General features: G+C 44.3%; 1 protein-coding gene across 10 annotated transcripts in view; it reads left to right on the forward strand.

Annotated features, from left to right (window-relative positions):
• The window catches only part of KAZN (kazrin, periplakin interacting protein), a 679557-nt gene that overhangs the window by 172499 nt on the left and 489927 nt on the right, over window positions 1-17131 (forward strand). For 9 of the 10 annotated variants that reach the window (XM_083162749.1, XM_083162746.1, XM_083162750.1 and 6 more), the window contains exon 2: window positions 9414-9485. The exons of the other annotated variant lie outside the window; for it this stretch is intronic. In XM_083162749.1, coding sequence (XP_083018875.1) covers window positions 9414-9485 — 72 coding nt within the window. The remainder of the gene's footprint in view (window positions 1-9413; window positions 9486-17131) is intronic. 10 annotated transcript variants of the gene reach the window in all.

Genomic DNA, 17131 nt, shown 5'->3' on the forward strand with positions numbered 1-17131 from the left:
GAGACCCTGTACCCTTTGCCTGCTGTTTTAACTAATGTGTGTTTAATGCCTCACTGCCCAACACTTTAGAGGCATCACTTTAAGACATTAATCAATGTTGAAGTTTTAATAGTGTGTTATGGTGCCCTGCAAAGAGCTTCCAGCACACTCTATTAAAACTTCAACATTGATTAATGTCTTAAAGTGATGCCTCTAAAGTGTTGGGCAGTGAGGCATTAAACACACATTAGTTAAAACAGCAGGCAAAGGGTTACAGGGTCTCTCATAATGCAGCATACCACCGTGCTTTGTCAAACTGTCAAGCATATCGATCGAACATGCGTACACACTTCACTTTTGTTCCGATATGGAGCCGTCCTGTCGGATGAAATATTAAGCAGCAAAGAACCTTCGACCGACCGACCGTGGACAGCCAAGAGCGTTTTTGGCCGTTTATCGATCGCACAGCAGCAATTGGGACAGCGTACACACCTATACAATCGAACGGCCGTTTGCCCCCAGATTGGAAGAACGGCCCGACGATTGTATATATGTGTACCTAGCTTTAGTTTCTTCTGAAAGTTGTTTATTGTTTTCATTTGAATCAGGACATTGTTATTCCGGAGTTTTCCCCGTCTGAGGGGGTAAAAAATAGGGACAAGTTAAAAACTTTGGATGTGGTTTCCGCGTTGTGCATATACAGTATGAGTGAAAGATGTTCGAAAATCAGATCTTTTACTGGTTTTATATGATGTGCATAAAAGAGGATGGCCTGCTTCTAGGTGGTTGAGGTCTGTTATTGCCTTTTGGTAGTAGTCTACCAAAAGTAGGTAGACTACAGGTACACCACCGATTTTCCGGCAACCGTTGATCCGGAACCTCTTTTAATCCGGACAATTTTGCTCTGTCCGGATTAAAAGAGTTTAACTGACCTCTTTTAATCCGGACAAGTTTGCTTTGTCCGGATTAAAAGAGGTCCGTTAAACTCTTTTAATCCGGACAGAGCAAAATTGTCCGGATTAAAAGAGGTCCATTAAACTCTTTTAATCCGGAACACTTTCTGCGCATGGGCGTAACACGCAATAGGCGCAAGTTAGCTTCTGCGGACACTGCAGGTGACACAGAAAGCATCATGGCGTCTGAGGTGAAATCAAGTGACACAGCGTGCAGCAGTGGGGGTGATATGTCGCCCAAGGTCCCGGCAAGTACCGCACATTGACGGAACACACATCATGAGCAAGTTCCACTGGATACAGCTTCCAATAACTCTGCAGGTGACACAGCGGGCAGCAGTGGGGGCAATATGTCGTCCAAGGTCCCGGCAAGTACCGCACATGGGCGGAAGAGAAAGCATGTTCAAGTGTCACTGGTTACAGCTTCCAAGCACACTGCAGGTGACACAGCAGGCAGCAGTGGGGGTGATATGGCGGCCAAGGTCCCAGCAAGTACCGCACATGGGCGGAACACACAGCATGTTCAAGTGCCACTGGGTACAGCTTCCAAGCACACTGTAGGTGACACAGCAGGCAGCAGTGGGGGTGATATGTCGTCCAAGGCCCAGGCAAGTACCGCACATGGGCGGAAGAGAAAGCATGTTCAAGTGCCACTGGGTACAGCTTCCAAGCACACTGCAGGTGACACAGCAGGCAGCAGTGGGGGTCATATGGCGGCCAAGGTCCCAGCAAGTACCGCACATGGGCAGAAGAGAAAGCATGTTCAAGTGCCACTGGTTACAGCTTCCAAGCACACTGCAGGTGACACAGCAGGCAGCAGTGGGGGTCATATGGCGGCCAAGGTCCCAGCAAGTACCGCACATGGGCAGAAGAGAAAGCATGTTCAAGTGCCACTGGGTACAGCTTCCAAGCACACTGCAGGTGACACAGCAGGCAGCAGTGGGGGTCATATGGCGGCCAAGGTCCCAGCAAGTACCGCACATGGGCAGAAGAGAAAGCATGTTCAAGTGCCACTGGTTACAGCTTCCAAGCACACTGCAGGTGACACAGCAGGCAGCAGTGGGGGTCATATGGCGGCCAAGGTCCCAGCAAGTACCGCACATGGGCAGAAGAGAAAGCATGTTCAAGTGCCACTGGTTACAGCTTCCAAGCACACTGCAGGTGACACAGCAGGCAGCAGTGGGGGTCATATGGCGGCCAAGGTCCCAGCAAGTACCGCACATGGGCGGAACACACAGCATGTTCAAGTGCCACTGGGTACAGCTTCCAAGCACACTGCAGGTGACACAGCGGGCAGCAGTGGGGGTCATATTGCGGCCAATGTCCCAGCAAGTACCGCACATGGGCGGAACACACAGCATGAGCAAGTGCCACTGGGTACAGCTTCCAAGCACACTGCAGGTGACACAGCAGGCAGCAGTGGGGCTGTTATGGCATCCCCAGACAGTTCAAGTGACAGTAATGCTGCTAGGCCTTCCAAGAACAGTCGTGGTACAGGTATAAAGCGTAAACACAAGTCTATATCGGTGCAGGCAAAAGTTGAGATATTACAAAAACTTGACCGTGGTGTGTCAGTGAAGAAGCTGTGTGATACATACAGTCTTGGTTCCTCAACAGTGTATGACATCAAAAAGCAAAGGGAGAAAATATTGCAGTTCTTTGCAGAAAGTGAATCGAAGAAGCAAATGAGCATTCGCAAAACTATGAAAACTGGTAAAAGCACTGAGCATGATCGAGTGTTGCTGGAATGGTTTCGACAACGTCGGAGTGATGGTGTAGACTTGTCGGGCATCATGGTACAGGAACAAGCTAAGTTGTTCCATAAAGCACTAAACCTTGACTATGAGTGTGATTACAGTGAAGGATGGCTGCATAGGTTTAAGACACGTCAATTTGTGTGGAGAAAAACGGTCTGCAGACCATGAAGCAGCTGAAGAGTATGTGGTTGAGTTTGCAAAGCTTGTGTCTGACAAAAACCTCACCCCCCAGCAAGTTTATAATGCGGATGAAACTGCACTTTATTGGAGATGCACTCCTAGGAAAACCTTATCAATGGAGGATGAAGAAGCCCCCACAGGGTTTAAACAATCTAAGGACAGAGTTACTGTCTTAGGCTGCTCCAATGCTGCTGGAACTCACCGATGTAAGCCACTAGTGATCGGAAAAAGTAAATGCCCTAGGGCTTTAAAAGGTGTTAAAGTGTATCCTGTAATTTATCGCGCAAATAAAAATGGATGGATTACTACTGAGTTAATGCTAGAGTGATTTACAAAGTATTTTGTGGCAGAAGCCAGAGCACACTGCACATCTGTAGGCCTAGCAGAGGACTGCAAAATTCTTCTTCTCCTGGACAACTGTTCAGCTCACCCTAGTGCTGATCTGCTGCGCAAAAATAATGTTTTTACAGCATACTTACCACCAAACTGTACATCGCTTATCCAACCACAAGATCAAGGAATATTGCGCTCTATGAAGGCCAAGTATCGCACACTTTTCATGAAACACATGCTAGATGTGGTGAATTCAGGAAAGCCTATTCAGTCATTTATCAAAGACTTTAACATGAAAGATGTTCTTTGGTTTGTTGCTAGTGCTTGGGAGAATGTAAATTCATTAACACTAAAGAATGGATGGCATAAGTTGTGGCCTGCCATGGTGTTTGAAAATGCACCTGATGAAGATCAAAGTATTGCCTTCACGGGATTTCGTGGAGCACATGATAAAGAATGTGTTCTTGATTTACTTGAATATGCAAAAAGATGTACAGGTACTGGAACTGCTGGCAACGATCTATCAAGTAGGCTGAACGAAGAAAACCTAGCAGAGTGGATGGAGGTTGACGTTGAAATACCTGTTGTACGTCACTGTACTGACTCTGAAATAATAGATATGGTTTTGAATCCTGAAAAAATCATTGAAAGTGATGATGGTGGGAGTGAAGAGGATGTAATTGAAATCCCCACTAGTATTGACAAACTGATTGAGATGACAAGTGAGCTAATCAAAGGACTAGAACAACGTAACTTTGTGACAGCACAAGAACTAATGCATTTTCAATTGATGAAAGAAAAACTGTACAGGGAAAGGTCAAAACTTATGAAACAACCTCAACTTGATGTCGTGTTTAAGAAGCTATGTAAGAATGTGCCTCTGAGCAGAACCAGTACTGTAGCATCTCCGATTCCTTCAACTTCTACAACAGGTCCCTGTTCCCCAGGCATCCCAGATGCGACTGTCCCACCTGAAATACTTCAAGTCCAAGATGATGAATAGGTTGGAGGGGGATTTGGACTGTGGGAGGTTTTTAGTTAGTTATACGAGTTGGGCTGTGGAAGATTTAGAGTCGGGCTGTGGAAGGTTTAGAGGTGAGCTGTGGAAGGTTTACAGAAAGTGTGGAAGGTTTGCAGTAAGTGATAAGAGGTGGGCTGTGGAAGGTTTAGAGGTGGGCTGTGGGGAAGGTTTACAGAAAGTGTGGAAGGTTTGCAGTAAGTGATAAGAGGTGGGCTGTGGAAGGTTTAGAGGTGGGCTGTGGGGAAGGTTTACAGAAAGTGTGGAAGGTTTGCAGTAAGTGATAAGAGGTGGGCTGTGGAAGGTTTAGAGGTGGGCTGTGGGGAAGGTTTACAGAAAGTGTGGAAGGTTTGCAGTAAGTGATAAGAGGTGGGCTGTGGAAGGTTTAGAGGTGGGCTGTGGAAGGTTTAGAGGTGGGCTGTGGGGAAGGTTTACAGAAAGTGTAGAAGGTTTGCAGTAAGTGATAAGAGGTGGGCTGTGGAAGGTTTAGAGGTGGGCTGTGGAAGGTTTAGAGGTGGGCTGTGGGGAAGGTTTACAGAAAGTGTGGAAGGTTTGCAGTAAGTGATAAGAGGTGGGCTGTGGAAGGTTTAGAGGTGGGCTGTGGGGAAGGTTTACAGAAAGTGTGGAAGGTTTGCAGTAAGTGATAAGAGGTGGGCTGTGGAAGGTTTAGAGGTGGGCTGTGGGGAAGGTTTACAGAAAGTGTGGAAGGTTTGCAGTAAGTGATAAGAGGTGGGCTGTGGAAGGTTTAGAGGTGGGCTGTGGAAGGTTTAGAGGTGGGCTGTGGGGAAGGTTTACAGAAAGTGTAGAAGGTTTGCAGTAAGTGATAAGAGGTGGGCTGTGGAAGGTTTAGAGGTGGGCTGTGGAAGGTTTAGAGGTGGGCTGTGGGGAAGGTTTACAGAAAGTGTGGAAGGTTTGCAGTAAGTGATAAGAGGTGGGCTGTGGAAGGTTTAGAGGTGGGCTGTGGAAGGTTTAGAGTTCAGCTGTGGAGGTACGTTCATATGGCGTAGTGGATGTTTGGCTGCAGGGGGGTTACAGTTACTGTCATGCTGTAGGAGGTTTAGAGTACAGGTACTGTACCTGTAGTGACTTTAATTCATACTGCACTTTGGGCCTTATTCAAGTTCACTCTTTCTGACAAAATCCTTCTTAGATGGACAGAACCATGTGCACTGCAGGTGGGGCAGATGTAACATGTGCATAGAGAATTATGTGAGTTATTTTGTTTCTGTGCAGGGAAGATACTGACTGCTTTATTTTTACAATACAATATAGATCTCATATTGAAGTAAAACCTCACCCAAACATAATTCTCTATGCACATGTTACATCTGCCCCACCTGCAGTGCACATGGTTCTGTCCATCTAAGAAGCATTTTGTCAGAAAGAGTGAACTTGAATAAGGCCCTTACTGTGTTTGTTCAAAATGTACCTGATACCTGATTTGGTTGTACAGCACGTACTACACTGTAATAAACAGTTTTGCATACTCTACTGTGTTTATTCATTCATTAATATTATGCTGTTGCATATACTTTACTAATTATTGCTTTAGAAATGTGATGAAGGTGTTAAATCACTAAAAAACTAGTCATCCATGAAACCTTCGATAATCCGGAAAAATCGATAATCCGGAACGGCACTGGAACCGATGATGCCGGAAAATCGGTGGTGTACCTGTACTACCTTCCAGGATTAATGCTCATACCACCAGATCGGTTTCTACCTCTTGGGCGGTGCATCATGGGGCTTCGGCAGACCAAGTGTGTAGGGCTGCCACTTGGTCCTCTGTTCACACCTTCACAAAATTCTACAGGTTCCATGAGTTTGCATCTGAGGATCCGTCAATTGGGGCGAGCAGTGATGAGAAATGTAAACCTGAGCGTACCCTCCCAAAGGATCGGCTCCTGAACACCCCAAGGTTGAGCTGTGTCACCGGGATGAGTGAAAGCGAAAAAGGTATTTTTGTAAGAACTTACCGTTAGAATCTCTTTCTCTGATTTCATCTCGGTGACACAGCGATCCCTCCCTTTACGCTCCGTAAGTAATACCGCTTCATGTGTTGTCATGTTTATTGGTTATAATAAAAAATAAATGTGCGTTAGAAGTTGAACTGAAGATTCCTGGGATGCAGAAGGGATGAGCCTGCCTCAAGACTTTAGCATAGGTGCCTGGCTCCTTCGGACCCCTCCTACATCCCGAGGTTGAGCTGAGTCACCGGGATGAGATCAGAGAAAGGGATTCGAACGGTAAGTTCTTACAAAATTCCCTTTATTCCATAATTGGTAATTATTAATTTGCAAATTAATGATAACAGATTGCATGGTGGCCATATCATGGGACAAACTGCCAATATGGCATTCCACATCATCCACCTTTTGTGTGAGGTCAGCCACTGCCTGTGCTAATAGCGGACCCATTGTTGATTTAATGGCGTTAATCATGTCTGTATATGTTAGGGGGGGGGGGAGGGGGCTCCAGGGCTTTGTGTACCTGTGGCATGTCAGTATGCTTTGGAGCTGGCTGCAGCCTTAGATGCTGGGAAGGAAGGTGGAGTATCCGAGCCGGGCATCATTTTGGCTTTCGCTCGTCTCTTCTCCCGACGCTGATTCAGGGACCCAGCAGGTGTTGCCGGCGAGAGAGATTTCTCTATATGCCGCACAACAGTGCTGGTGGTGGTGGGGGAGGGGGGGTGAGCCTGAGATGCATGGAAGCCAATAAAGGCTCTGCAATACTGTGCTGTGAGGGTCACTCCGGGAGCTGTGCTGCTTACAGCATGAAGCCGGATCCGGAAGTGTACCCAACAGAGCAAGTCACATTTACATTTCCTTGTCCACCTTTCCTTCTGTGGATCGACCTGCTATACCAAACCCATTGATGACATGGTCCTTCACTGTTTGCACGGAATTAGTTGTGGGGTATGAGTCATAGGGTCGACATGAGCCAAGATGGACCCTATGACTCATACACCACTTAGGTCGACATGTCATTAGGTTGACACAGGCATTAGGTTGACATGGGCTAGGTCGACAGTCAAAAAGTTGACGTGTTTTTTCACTGCTTTTTAACCCAGATGTCAACATGGACATCGCATCAGAGCACCGTGTCCCCTCGCATAAGTTGCTGCGCTCTCCATGCTTTGGGCACTATTTTATTCTCCCGCCACTCACTAGTGGTAGGGCATGAAATACCGCTTGTCAGCTCAAAAAAGGGGGAAAAAACCCCATGTCGACCTTTTGACTGTCGAACTAATGACCGTCGACCTAATGACCATATAACCTTAAGTGATCATTCTCATGCTCAATGTTTTATTTTTAATTGATTTAATTTGGTACCATTTTTATTATTGCTTTTATCATTTGATTATTTTATTAAAATTTTTTTCATTTTGTGAGAATTTTATGGAACTAGTTTCTCCCACGTAGAAAACCATCCACCCGAAATGCATTTCAGTGCTGCAGACAAAGGTGTAATAGGTCCTACATATATAGCGATGGGAGCTTTATGCTGAACAATCTAGTAACGCTCATATCACTCAAGACACAACACTGCACCAGTGATGTATGCTAAGCGGTCTGTCACAGCCCGTGTTCTCAGGTATGTGTATGTGTGCTGCAGCACGCCTGCTTATTAGCAGCCACTTAGCCCTCCACGTTCCCTGGTCTTCCTTATAGCTGCTTAGCTCACACGGAAGCCAGGCTGCTCTGGCCATGCTCTGTGTGCTTCTGTACATTCAGCAGCAGCAGGGAGGGAGAGGAAGGGGCACTGACGAGAGACTAAGCTGCACTAATCTCACCCTCTACTTGGGCTGAGATCAGTTATCAGATGTGAAACAGGCATATTTTATTATAAATAATGATAAGTAGCCTCTAGTTCTTGCACCTTCACCCCGGTGATGCATGGCTCCAACTTGGCAGTAGCTTTTTTTTTTCTTAGGAGGGGGTCTTTTCAGGATTGGTTGTCAAGCCTAGGCCCAAAACAATCATAGGCAAACGCAGGGGGGTTTTCGGGTTGCACAGAAACCCCCTCCTCTTGGCAATTGCCTTAAATTATGACAACAATAGCACTGTATATAATATGATCAATAGAGCTGCAACCACATCATGCAGTGTAAGGGACAGAGCAGAGCATTACCAGCTTATTGTACTACATTTACTGTATGTGTGGATCTATGAAACATTGCAATGGACCAGAGAGTAGCTACCAGGAGGAAGAGACAGGAACCTTACCATGAAGTGGCAGATTGTGTGCTTAGAAAGTGCAGTACTGGTTCTATTATGTTTGTGTATTTATTTATTATGATATGTTTAACTTTTTCCTGACCACTAATCTTATGTAAATGTTTGAAACCGCCTATACTATAGACCATATGTACTGTTAAATATTAATACGGAACTCCATACAGTATCCAGTGTATCCAATTATCAGGGATTTTACCGATCTCCCAGACTTAATACCTTATTCTGGTTGATGCGCAAGCTTTGCAAGTCCATCATACGCCGCCCTCCACCCACAATGCCGGCTGCACCCCCTTGCACGCAGTACCCCCCCGCATACCTGCAAATGGATGATTCGGTCCTCCAAACGCACGGAGGACCGAATCAATTAGAATAAGGTCCTTTTACTCCAATGCCCTCCAGAGTGGGAGATTTTGGAATACATTTGGAAACCCCCCTCTAAAAATCCTGCGTTTGCCATTGCTTCTTTTGGGCTTGTTTTTTAATTTTAGAGTTGACAGCCACTTCTTGCAGCAGTTTAGGATGAGATAGTTGGTGAGTTACCAGCAGATGTAGCTTCCACTAGAAATCTACTGTATGCAGTAAGGATTCCTAACCTGGAGACCGCATGTTTAAGTTCTTTTAAAGGTTAATGCTTCCTGAAACGATACTGATATATTTGGCAAATATTTAAAATTGTTTTCCCAATTACATGCTCTAAGCAGGTATCTTTTATTATTTTTTTTTTAACATTTGTTGAGTGCACCAGATGTTTGTTTGATCCCTACTAATCAGAATGGCTTATTGATCCATATATATATATATATGTGTGTGTGTGTGTGTGTGTTTTTATGTATGCATATTGACTTTTATCAATTATTTATATAGAGAAGTAGATCCCTGCAGCATTAAATAGATTCGACACGATGGTCACAGATTACTAAAACAAAATTATTTGGTCCCCATTGCTTATCCATAGGTCTGGAATATGGCAAAATGAAGCTGAGCAGATCTGGTACGCTACAAATGCAAGAAAAATACACAAATGGTTGTAAGTAGCTTTTGGACTTTTTTTATGTAGTTTATTTCTTGGCACTAAGTGGGTAGTGTCAATGGGTTGATGGATTTCACTTGGATATTTGTTAGTGCTGGTAAAAAAAAGTGGTGAAATTACATAAACATTGTAACAAACACCTCATTTCATAATTAAGCCCCTTCCAAGGGGCTTAACAAGTGCCAGCAACAAGTTTATAATCTATTGGATCATGGGGTTTTGATACATGAGGTTAAGAGCAGCATATTGCTTTAGCCATAATGCGAGAGTAAAAAATACTTAATGGTCAATCCTATTAGCACCGTGAAATGCTGTTCAGGGGCCATTTAAACACTGAAAACTGCACCCAAATTAAGCCGATTTCTCAGCCTTCGCTGGGCTGAAATCGCTTATATTGCTTGCACCCCTATGGAGGTGCGGGCACTTTTAAGTGAATTTAGTCTGTCATAAAGTGCACCCGTTGTCGTGATGTTTCGCGATTGCGAATCATCCGCACCTAATAGGATCAACCCCTTAGGGGTCCAATTACCACTGGATTGCATATACAATGCGATCTCGGCGGCATTTACCACCCAGAATCTCATTGCAATATGCAATCCTTTTGGTTGAAGGTATCAACCTGCAGACGTTTCGGAGCCCGTCCCTGCTCTTTTCTTCACTTAGTGCCAGGGGTCTGCACATGTGCGGTTAGCGCTGATCCCCTGCTGACAACACTGCCCCGCCGACAGTGCGGTCTGTAGCCCATAGGCTACAATGGTTTACCGCCCTCTCAGAATGGCGTTAGCCCCGGGACATAGTAACATAGTAATTAAGGCTGAAAAATAAATGTTAGTCCATCGAGTTCAACCTATCTAACTTGTAACTACTGAGTTGAGTAAGTCCTTTCTATAGGATTCCCTTAGTGGCCAAAAGTGTATCCAGTTTTGATTTAAATTCATTAACAGTAGTTGCTGTAATCACCCCCATCGCCAATGAGTTCCAGAATTTTTTTTGCTTTAATGGTGAAGAATCCTCTTCCTTATTCAGTACGGAATTTATTTTCCTCAAGCCTCAGTACATGTTCTGTTAGTGAACTAATCATCTCCCAGTTCCATATGATTCCTAATCCTGTATTTGAACATACTAATCATATCACCTCTCAATCTCTGTTTCTCCTGTGAAAACACATTCAGCCTGGTTAACCTATCTTTGTATTCTAGTGATTGAAGACCTTTATCTAGCTTAGTTGCCCTTCTCTGTTCCTGTTTCAATTCATTTATGTCCTTTTTAAGGTGCGGTGCCCAGAACCTAACACAGTATTCCAGTGTAGTCTCACCAATGCCTTTTAACCCCTTCCTGACAGAGCCAGTTTTTGCGTTCCTGACAGAGCCCTTTTTTTTGAAATCTGACATGTCTCACTTAAGTGGGGATAACTTTTTTTTGCTTTTACTTATCCCAGTGATTTTGAGATTGTTTTTTCGTGACACATTGTACTTCAAATTAGTGGTAAATTTGGGTCGATACAGTCTGTGTTTTTTTGTGAAAAATACCAAAATGTCGTGAAAAAATGGAAAATTTTGCAATTTGCAAAATGTTAAATTTTCTGCTTGTGAGACAAATAATCATACCACTCAAAATAGTTAATAACTAACATAGACCATATGTCTACTTTATGTTTCCATCATTATTTCAACTTCCTTTTAATTTTTTTGGACACTAGGAGGCTTACAATATGAATAGCAAATTCTCAAATTTTCAAGAAAATTTCAAACACTGATTTTTTTAGGGACCAGTTCAGTTCTGATGTGACTTTGAGGGACTTGTATGTGAGACACCCCCATAAATGATACCATTTCAAAAACTGCACCCCTCACAGTATTCAAAACAGCATTTTGGAAGTTTGTTAACCCTTTAGGTGTTTCACAGGAATTAAAACAAAGTGTAGGTGAAATTTCAAAATTTCATTTTTTTTTGCAGATTTGCAATTTTAATACATTTTTCTAAGGAACACAGTACATTTTACTAGAGAAATGTGACTAAAAATTGATTCCCCCAATTCTTTTGTTTTCATAAATATCCTATATGTGGCCCTAGTGTGCACGTTGACCAAACCACAGGCTTCATAATAGAAGGAGCACCTACTTGATTTTGGAGCCTCCTTTTTATGAGATTATTTTTTAGGCACCATGTAGGTTTCTAGGCACCATAAGATTCTAAAATTTAGGAACCCCCCCACAAGTGACCCCATTTTGCAAACTACACCCCTCAGGGAATTCATCTAGGGGTATAGTGTACATTTCAAACCCCCAGGGGTTTCACCAATTTTGATACAAGTGGGCAGTGAAAATGAAAAATTACATTTTTTTACACAAAAATGCAGTTCTGGCTCAAAATTTTTCATTTTCAAAAGGTATGAAGGAGAAAAAGCACCCCAAAATCTGTGCCCCAATTTCTCCCGAGTACGGCAATGCCTCACATGTGACCAAAAAATACCAGTTGGGTGCATGGCAGGACTCAGAAGGGAAGGAGTGATTTTTGGATTTTGCAGCTCAGATTCTGGTGGAATTTTGGTTGGTGCTATGTCGCATTAGCAAGACCCCCCAAGCACCAATACAGTGGAACCCCCCCACAAGTGACCCCATTTTGCAAACTACACCCCTCAGGGAATTCATCTAGGGGTATAGTGTACATTTCAAACCCCCAGGGGTTTCACCAATTTTGATACAAGTGGGCAGTGAAAATGAAAAATTACATTTTTTACACAAAAATGCAGTTCTGGCTCAAAATTTTTCATTTTCAGAAGGTATGAAGGAGAAAAAGCACCCCAAAATCTGTGCCCCAATTTCTCCCGAGTACGGCAATGCCTCACATGTGACCAAAAAATACCAGTTGGGTTCATGGCAGGACTCAGAAGGGAAGGAGTGATTTTTGGATTTTGCAGCACAGATTTTGGTGGAATGAATGGTGGGTGCTATGTTGCACCAATACAGTGGAACCCCCCCACAAGTCACCCCATTTTGCAAAGTACACCCCTCAGGGAATTCATCTAGGGGTATAGTGTACATTTCAAACCCCCAGGGGTTTCACCAATTTTGATACAAGTGGGCAGTGAAAATGAAAAATTACATTTTTTTACACAAAAATGCAGTTCTGGCTCAAATTTTTTCATTTTCAGAAGGTATGAAGGAGAAAAAGCACCCCAAAATCTGTGCCCCAATTTCTCCCGAGTACGGCAATGCCTCATTTGTGACCAAAAAGTGGCAGGACTCAGAAGGGAAGGAGTGATATTTGGATTTTGCAGCACAAATTCTGGTGGAATGATGGTGGGTGCTATGTCGCATTAGCAAGACCCCCAAAGCACCAATACAGTGGAACCCCCCCACAAGTGACCCCATTTTGCAAACTACACCCCTCAGGGAATTCATCTAGGGGTATAGTGTACATTTCAAACCCCCAGGGGTTTCACCAATTTTGATACAAGTGGGCAGTGAAAATGAAAAATTACATTTTTTTACACAAAAATGCAGTTCTGGCTCAAAATTTTTCATTTTCAAAAGGTATGAAGGAGAAAAAGCACCCCAAAATCTGTGCCCCAATTTCTCCCGAGTACGGCAATGCCTCACATGTGACCAAAAAATACCAGTTGGGTGCATGGCAGGACTCAGAAGGGAAGGAGTGATTTTTGGATTTTGCGGCTCAGATTCTGGTGGAATGAATGGTGGGTGCTATGTGGCATTAGCAAGACCCCCGAAGCACGGTGAAATTATGAACCTAATAATCCATAGATGTGTGGTATATTTTAAAACACTCCTTTATACATAGGCCGGGTTTGTCGGGGCAAGTGTCACACTGGAAAATAGTTTGCTTTCTTATTCCCTTTTTATAGCAAACTTTGCACCTTTTTTGTGTCCTGCCCTTTTTTCCAGTGGAGGGGATTTCATCAGGAAAATGCTGCCCTGGTACAATACGGGGGCCAGTACTAGAAGTACTGGGGCCCTCTGCCTGCTGGTTCCCAAATATTAGGCCCTTTATGACTTCCTCTTGAAAGTGCATAAATGTCCCCCTCTGGCCGGTAGAACGGAATAGCACGTAAGCGTTATACAGTGCCATCTGGATGATATACACGGCCAGCTTCTTGTACCAGATTTTTGTTTTCCGCAGGGCACTGTACGGCTTCAGTACCTGATCTGAAAGATCCACTCCGCCCATGTACCTATTGTAATCCAGGATACAATTAGGTTTTGAGGTGTGGGTACTGGTACCTCGTACAGGGACGGAGGTGGTACTGTCTCCGTGAATTGTTGTCAGTATAAGGACATCCCTCTTGTCCTTATATTTGACCAACAACATATTTTCGGTGCATATTCCCCTGCTTTCACCCCTTCTCATTACTTGGGCAATGTGCGTTTTTGGGAGGCCTCTTTGGTTCTTGCGCACAGTACCGCAAGCTGCTGTACCTCTTGAACCAAGGGCCTTAAACAGGGGGATGCTGGTGTAAAAGTTATCCACATAGAGGTGATAACCTTTATCCAGGAAGGGGTGCACTAAATCCCAGACAATTTTTCCACTAACACCTACGAGGGAGGGGGGGCATTCTGGCGGTTCAATTCTTGAATCCTTCCCTTCATATACCCTAAACCTGTGAGTGTACCCTGAGGTGCTTTCACACAGCTTATACATTTTTATGCCATACCTTGCCCTCTTACTGGGAAGGTACTGGCGGAATTTAACCCTTCCTTTAAAATGTATAAGGGACTCGTCTATGCAAATGAATTTATCTGGGATGTACATGTCTTCAAATTTGGCACTGAAATGATCAATGACCGGCCTGACTTTGAATAGCCGGTCAAAGGTGGGATCATCTCTGGGTGGGCACTGTGCATTATCGTTGTAATGCAAAAATTTAAGGATCGTCTCAAATCGAGCCCGGGGCATGGCCATACGGTAAAATGGGGTGCTGTACAGAACATCTGTACTCCAATATTGCCTAATTTCTGGCTTTTTTACTATGCCCATATGAAACACCAGACCCCAAAACGTCATCATCTCTACTGCATCTACAGGGGTCCACCTAGCAAATGATGACGTGGGGTTTTGAGCAATAAACTGCTGGGCATATAAATTAGTTTGGTCCACCATTAAATTTATAAAATCATCAGAGAAAAATAATTTGAAAAAGTCAATTTCTCTGAGACCTGTGGAATCAAATTGGATTCCTGGCATGGCCAAAAACTCAGGAACCTGGGGCTCAAAATTGTCTGGTGGTGGGGTCCATACGAGATCAATTATTGGGGGGGGGGGGTCTCAGCTGCTCTACGGGGACGTCTTTGAGGGGGTCCCTCATCACCAGAGGAGGAAGAGGAGCTTAAGGCGAATCCTTCAAATTCCCCGCTTGCATCACTGGCTGTGTCAGAGTCAGAAGCAAGCATGGCATATGCCTCCTCTGCTGAATACATTCTTCTGGATGACTGGGATGACATTTGGGATGACATTTGGGATGCCATTTTTATTTTTGTGTTACTGGTAGTGAAATGTTTCAACACGTGTATAGTGTAGGGGGGGGTACAAACTTTATTTCAACCTGGGGGGAATGTAGTGTGTAATGTGTATGTAGTGCAGAAAAAAAAAATACTTTATACCAAAAAAAAAAATTGAAGGGGTTAAAAAAAAAAAAAATTTAAGGGGTTAAAAAAAAAAAAGGTCCTGCGCCAAAAATTGAGCACAGATGTTGGTCAGTAACGTCTGTCACTGAACAGCGCTCAAAGGCAACAGGAATTTGATAAAAAAAAAATAAATAGATCAACCCTGTGCCGAAAAAGCTGATCAGTGATGTACGTCACTGATCAGCGCACAGTGGCCACAGGACACCCACAAAATCACAGTGTGTGTAAAAAAAAAATTTAAAAAAGACCCCACAAAAAAAAAAAAAAAGGTGATCAGTGATGCGACACTGATTACCAGTGAGGGGCAGCAGGTGCACAACCTTTGGTGCAACTGACAGTGCAACTGGCAGCAACTGACAGGTATATATATAAAAAAAAAAAACCTCTGCACCCCCAAAAAGTTGCTGATCACCTCAGATATAGTGATCAGCACAAAAGGCGGGGGCAGCAGACACAAAATTTAGCACTCTCTGTCACTATCTCTCACTATCTCTCACTATCTCTCACTATCTCTCACTATCTATCACTATCTATCACTATCTATCACTATCTATCACTCTAGGACACTAAAAAACCTGCACCCCCAAAAAGGGGGGGTAGCAGACACAAAATATACACTCTCTATCACTCTCTGTCACTATCTCTCTCTATCTCTCACTATCTATCACTATCTATCACTATCTATCACTCTATGACACTGCTGCAGCAGCACTGACAGTTATATATATATATATATATATATATATAGTATGGGTGGGCGGACCGGCACTCGCTCCCGGCTGTGCAGCCTGCTCCGGTGCCTTCCAATACGAGGAATGTAGACTTGAAAGGACAGCGGCGGCACTCGGAGACTGGTACAAAGTGATTTTAATCAACGCATCAAACTGTGCAAAAAGACCGACGTTTCGGGGAAGAACCCCGTTTTCAAGGTGCAGAAGTGACAAAAAACAGTGGTAAGACTCTTACCTTTATCAGGTAGGAGAGGGCAGAGGCGGGAGCCCGTCACCTGCGTCCGTGGCCGGCGAGTCGCCGGAAGTGATGCTGGCTCTCCTTCCGGTTCTTCCGTCCGTCTCACGCAACGTCTGGTTACCAAGGCAACCTGCATGTAAACAAATACAAAAGTGACTGACGTGCATACATAGGTTAAAAGCAAGGAACATTAGAAAACAAGTAGCGTACCGACTTGTCACAAACAGCGTACTAGGCTGCTGAATATACTCCTGATTAATACACAATACTGCGGGGACAGTGGTTTAACATTATGGGCCGGACAAACGTCATGGGATCATGCTGCGCTGACACATATGTCATTAAGGCTGGTCAGGCCCTGTATTGCTACTGTTATGTTAATATAGAGGTGACAAGATATGGCTGGTGGGCAGAGGTTATTGGCCCAGTAAGCGCTAAGTTGGGGGTGCTTTGCGGTGCACTAAATCATGGATGTTTTTTTTGGGGGGTGTGACAGTGGCTGACGGGTACATATGTCCTATCTAGGATGCAGTCCAAAGTAAGGTGCAAGGTGGCGTTGGCCATAGGATAGGGTCAATACACAAAGTCCTTCAGAAGACATTCCAGGGCATCCTTTCATTAAGTCCCCGAGGGACTACCGTGCCCAGCTTGAATATCCAACGGGCCTCCATTTGTAACAGCCTGGAATTTCTGTCGCCTCCACTTTATCAACTTGAGGGAGTCACCCATCAGAGTGACATCGCAGGTGGAGCCTGCAGCCATTAATTATCTGGATGTGCTGGTGAACATAGAGGCCGGGGGACTTCACACTGAGGTATACTATAAACCTACCAATAAAAACACACTCCTCAGAGCCTCAAGCCACCATCCCAAAGCTCTAAAAGTGGGATTGGCGAAATCGCAACTAATCCGCAGCGCTCGTATTACCAGCAATCCCCAGAAACTGGAAGAGGCTCTTAACACTGTAGTTCACAGGTTTGCTGATAGAGGGTATGATAAAAGCATCTTGGAGCGACAAAAGGCGGAAGTGTC

This window comes from Crinia signifera, chromosome 19 (assembly GCF_055691185.1).
Source record: "Crinia signifera chromosome 19, ASM5569118v1, whole genome shotgun sequence".
Classification (NCBI taxonomy): Eukaryota; Metazoa; Chordata; class Amphibia; order Anura; family Myobatrachidae; genus Crinia; species Crinia signifera.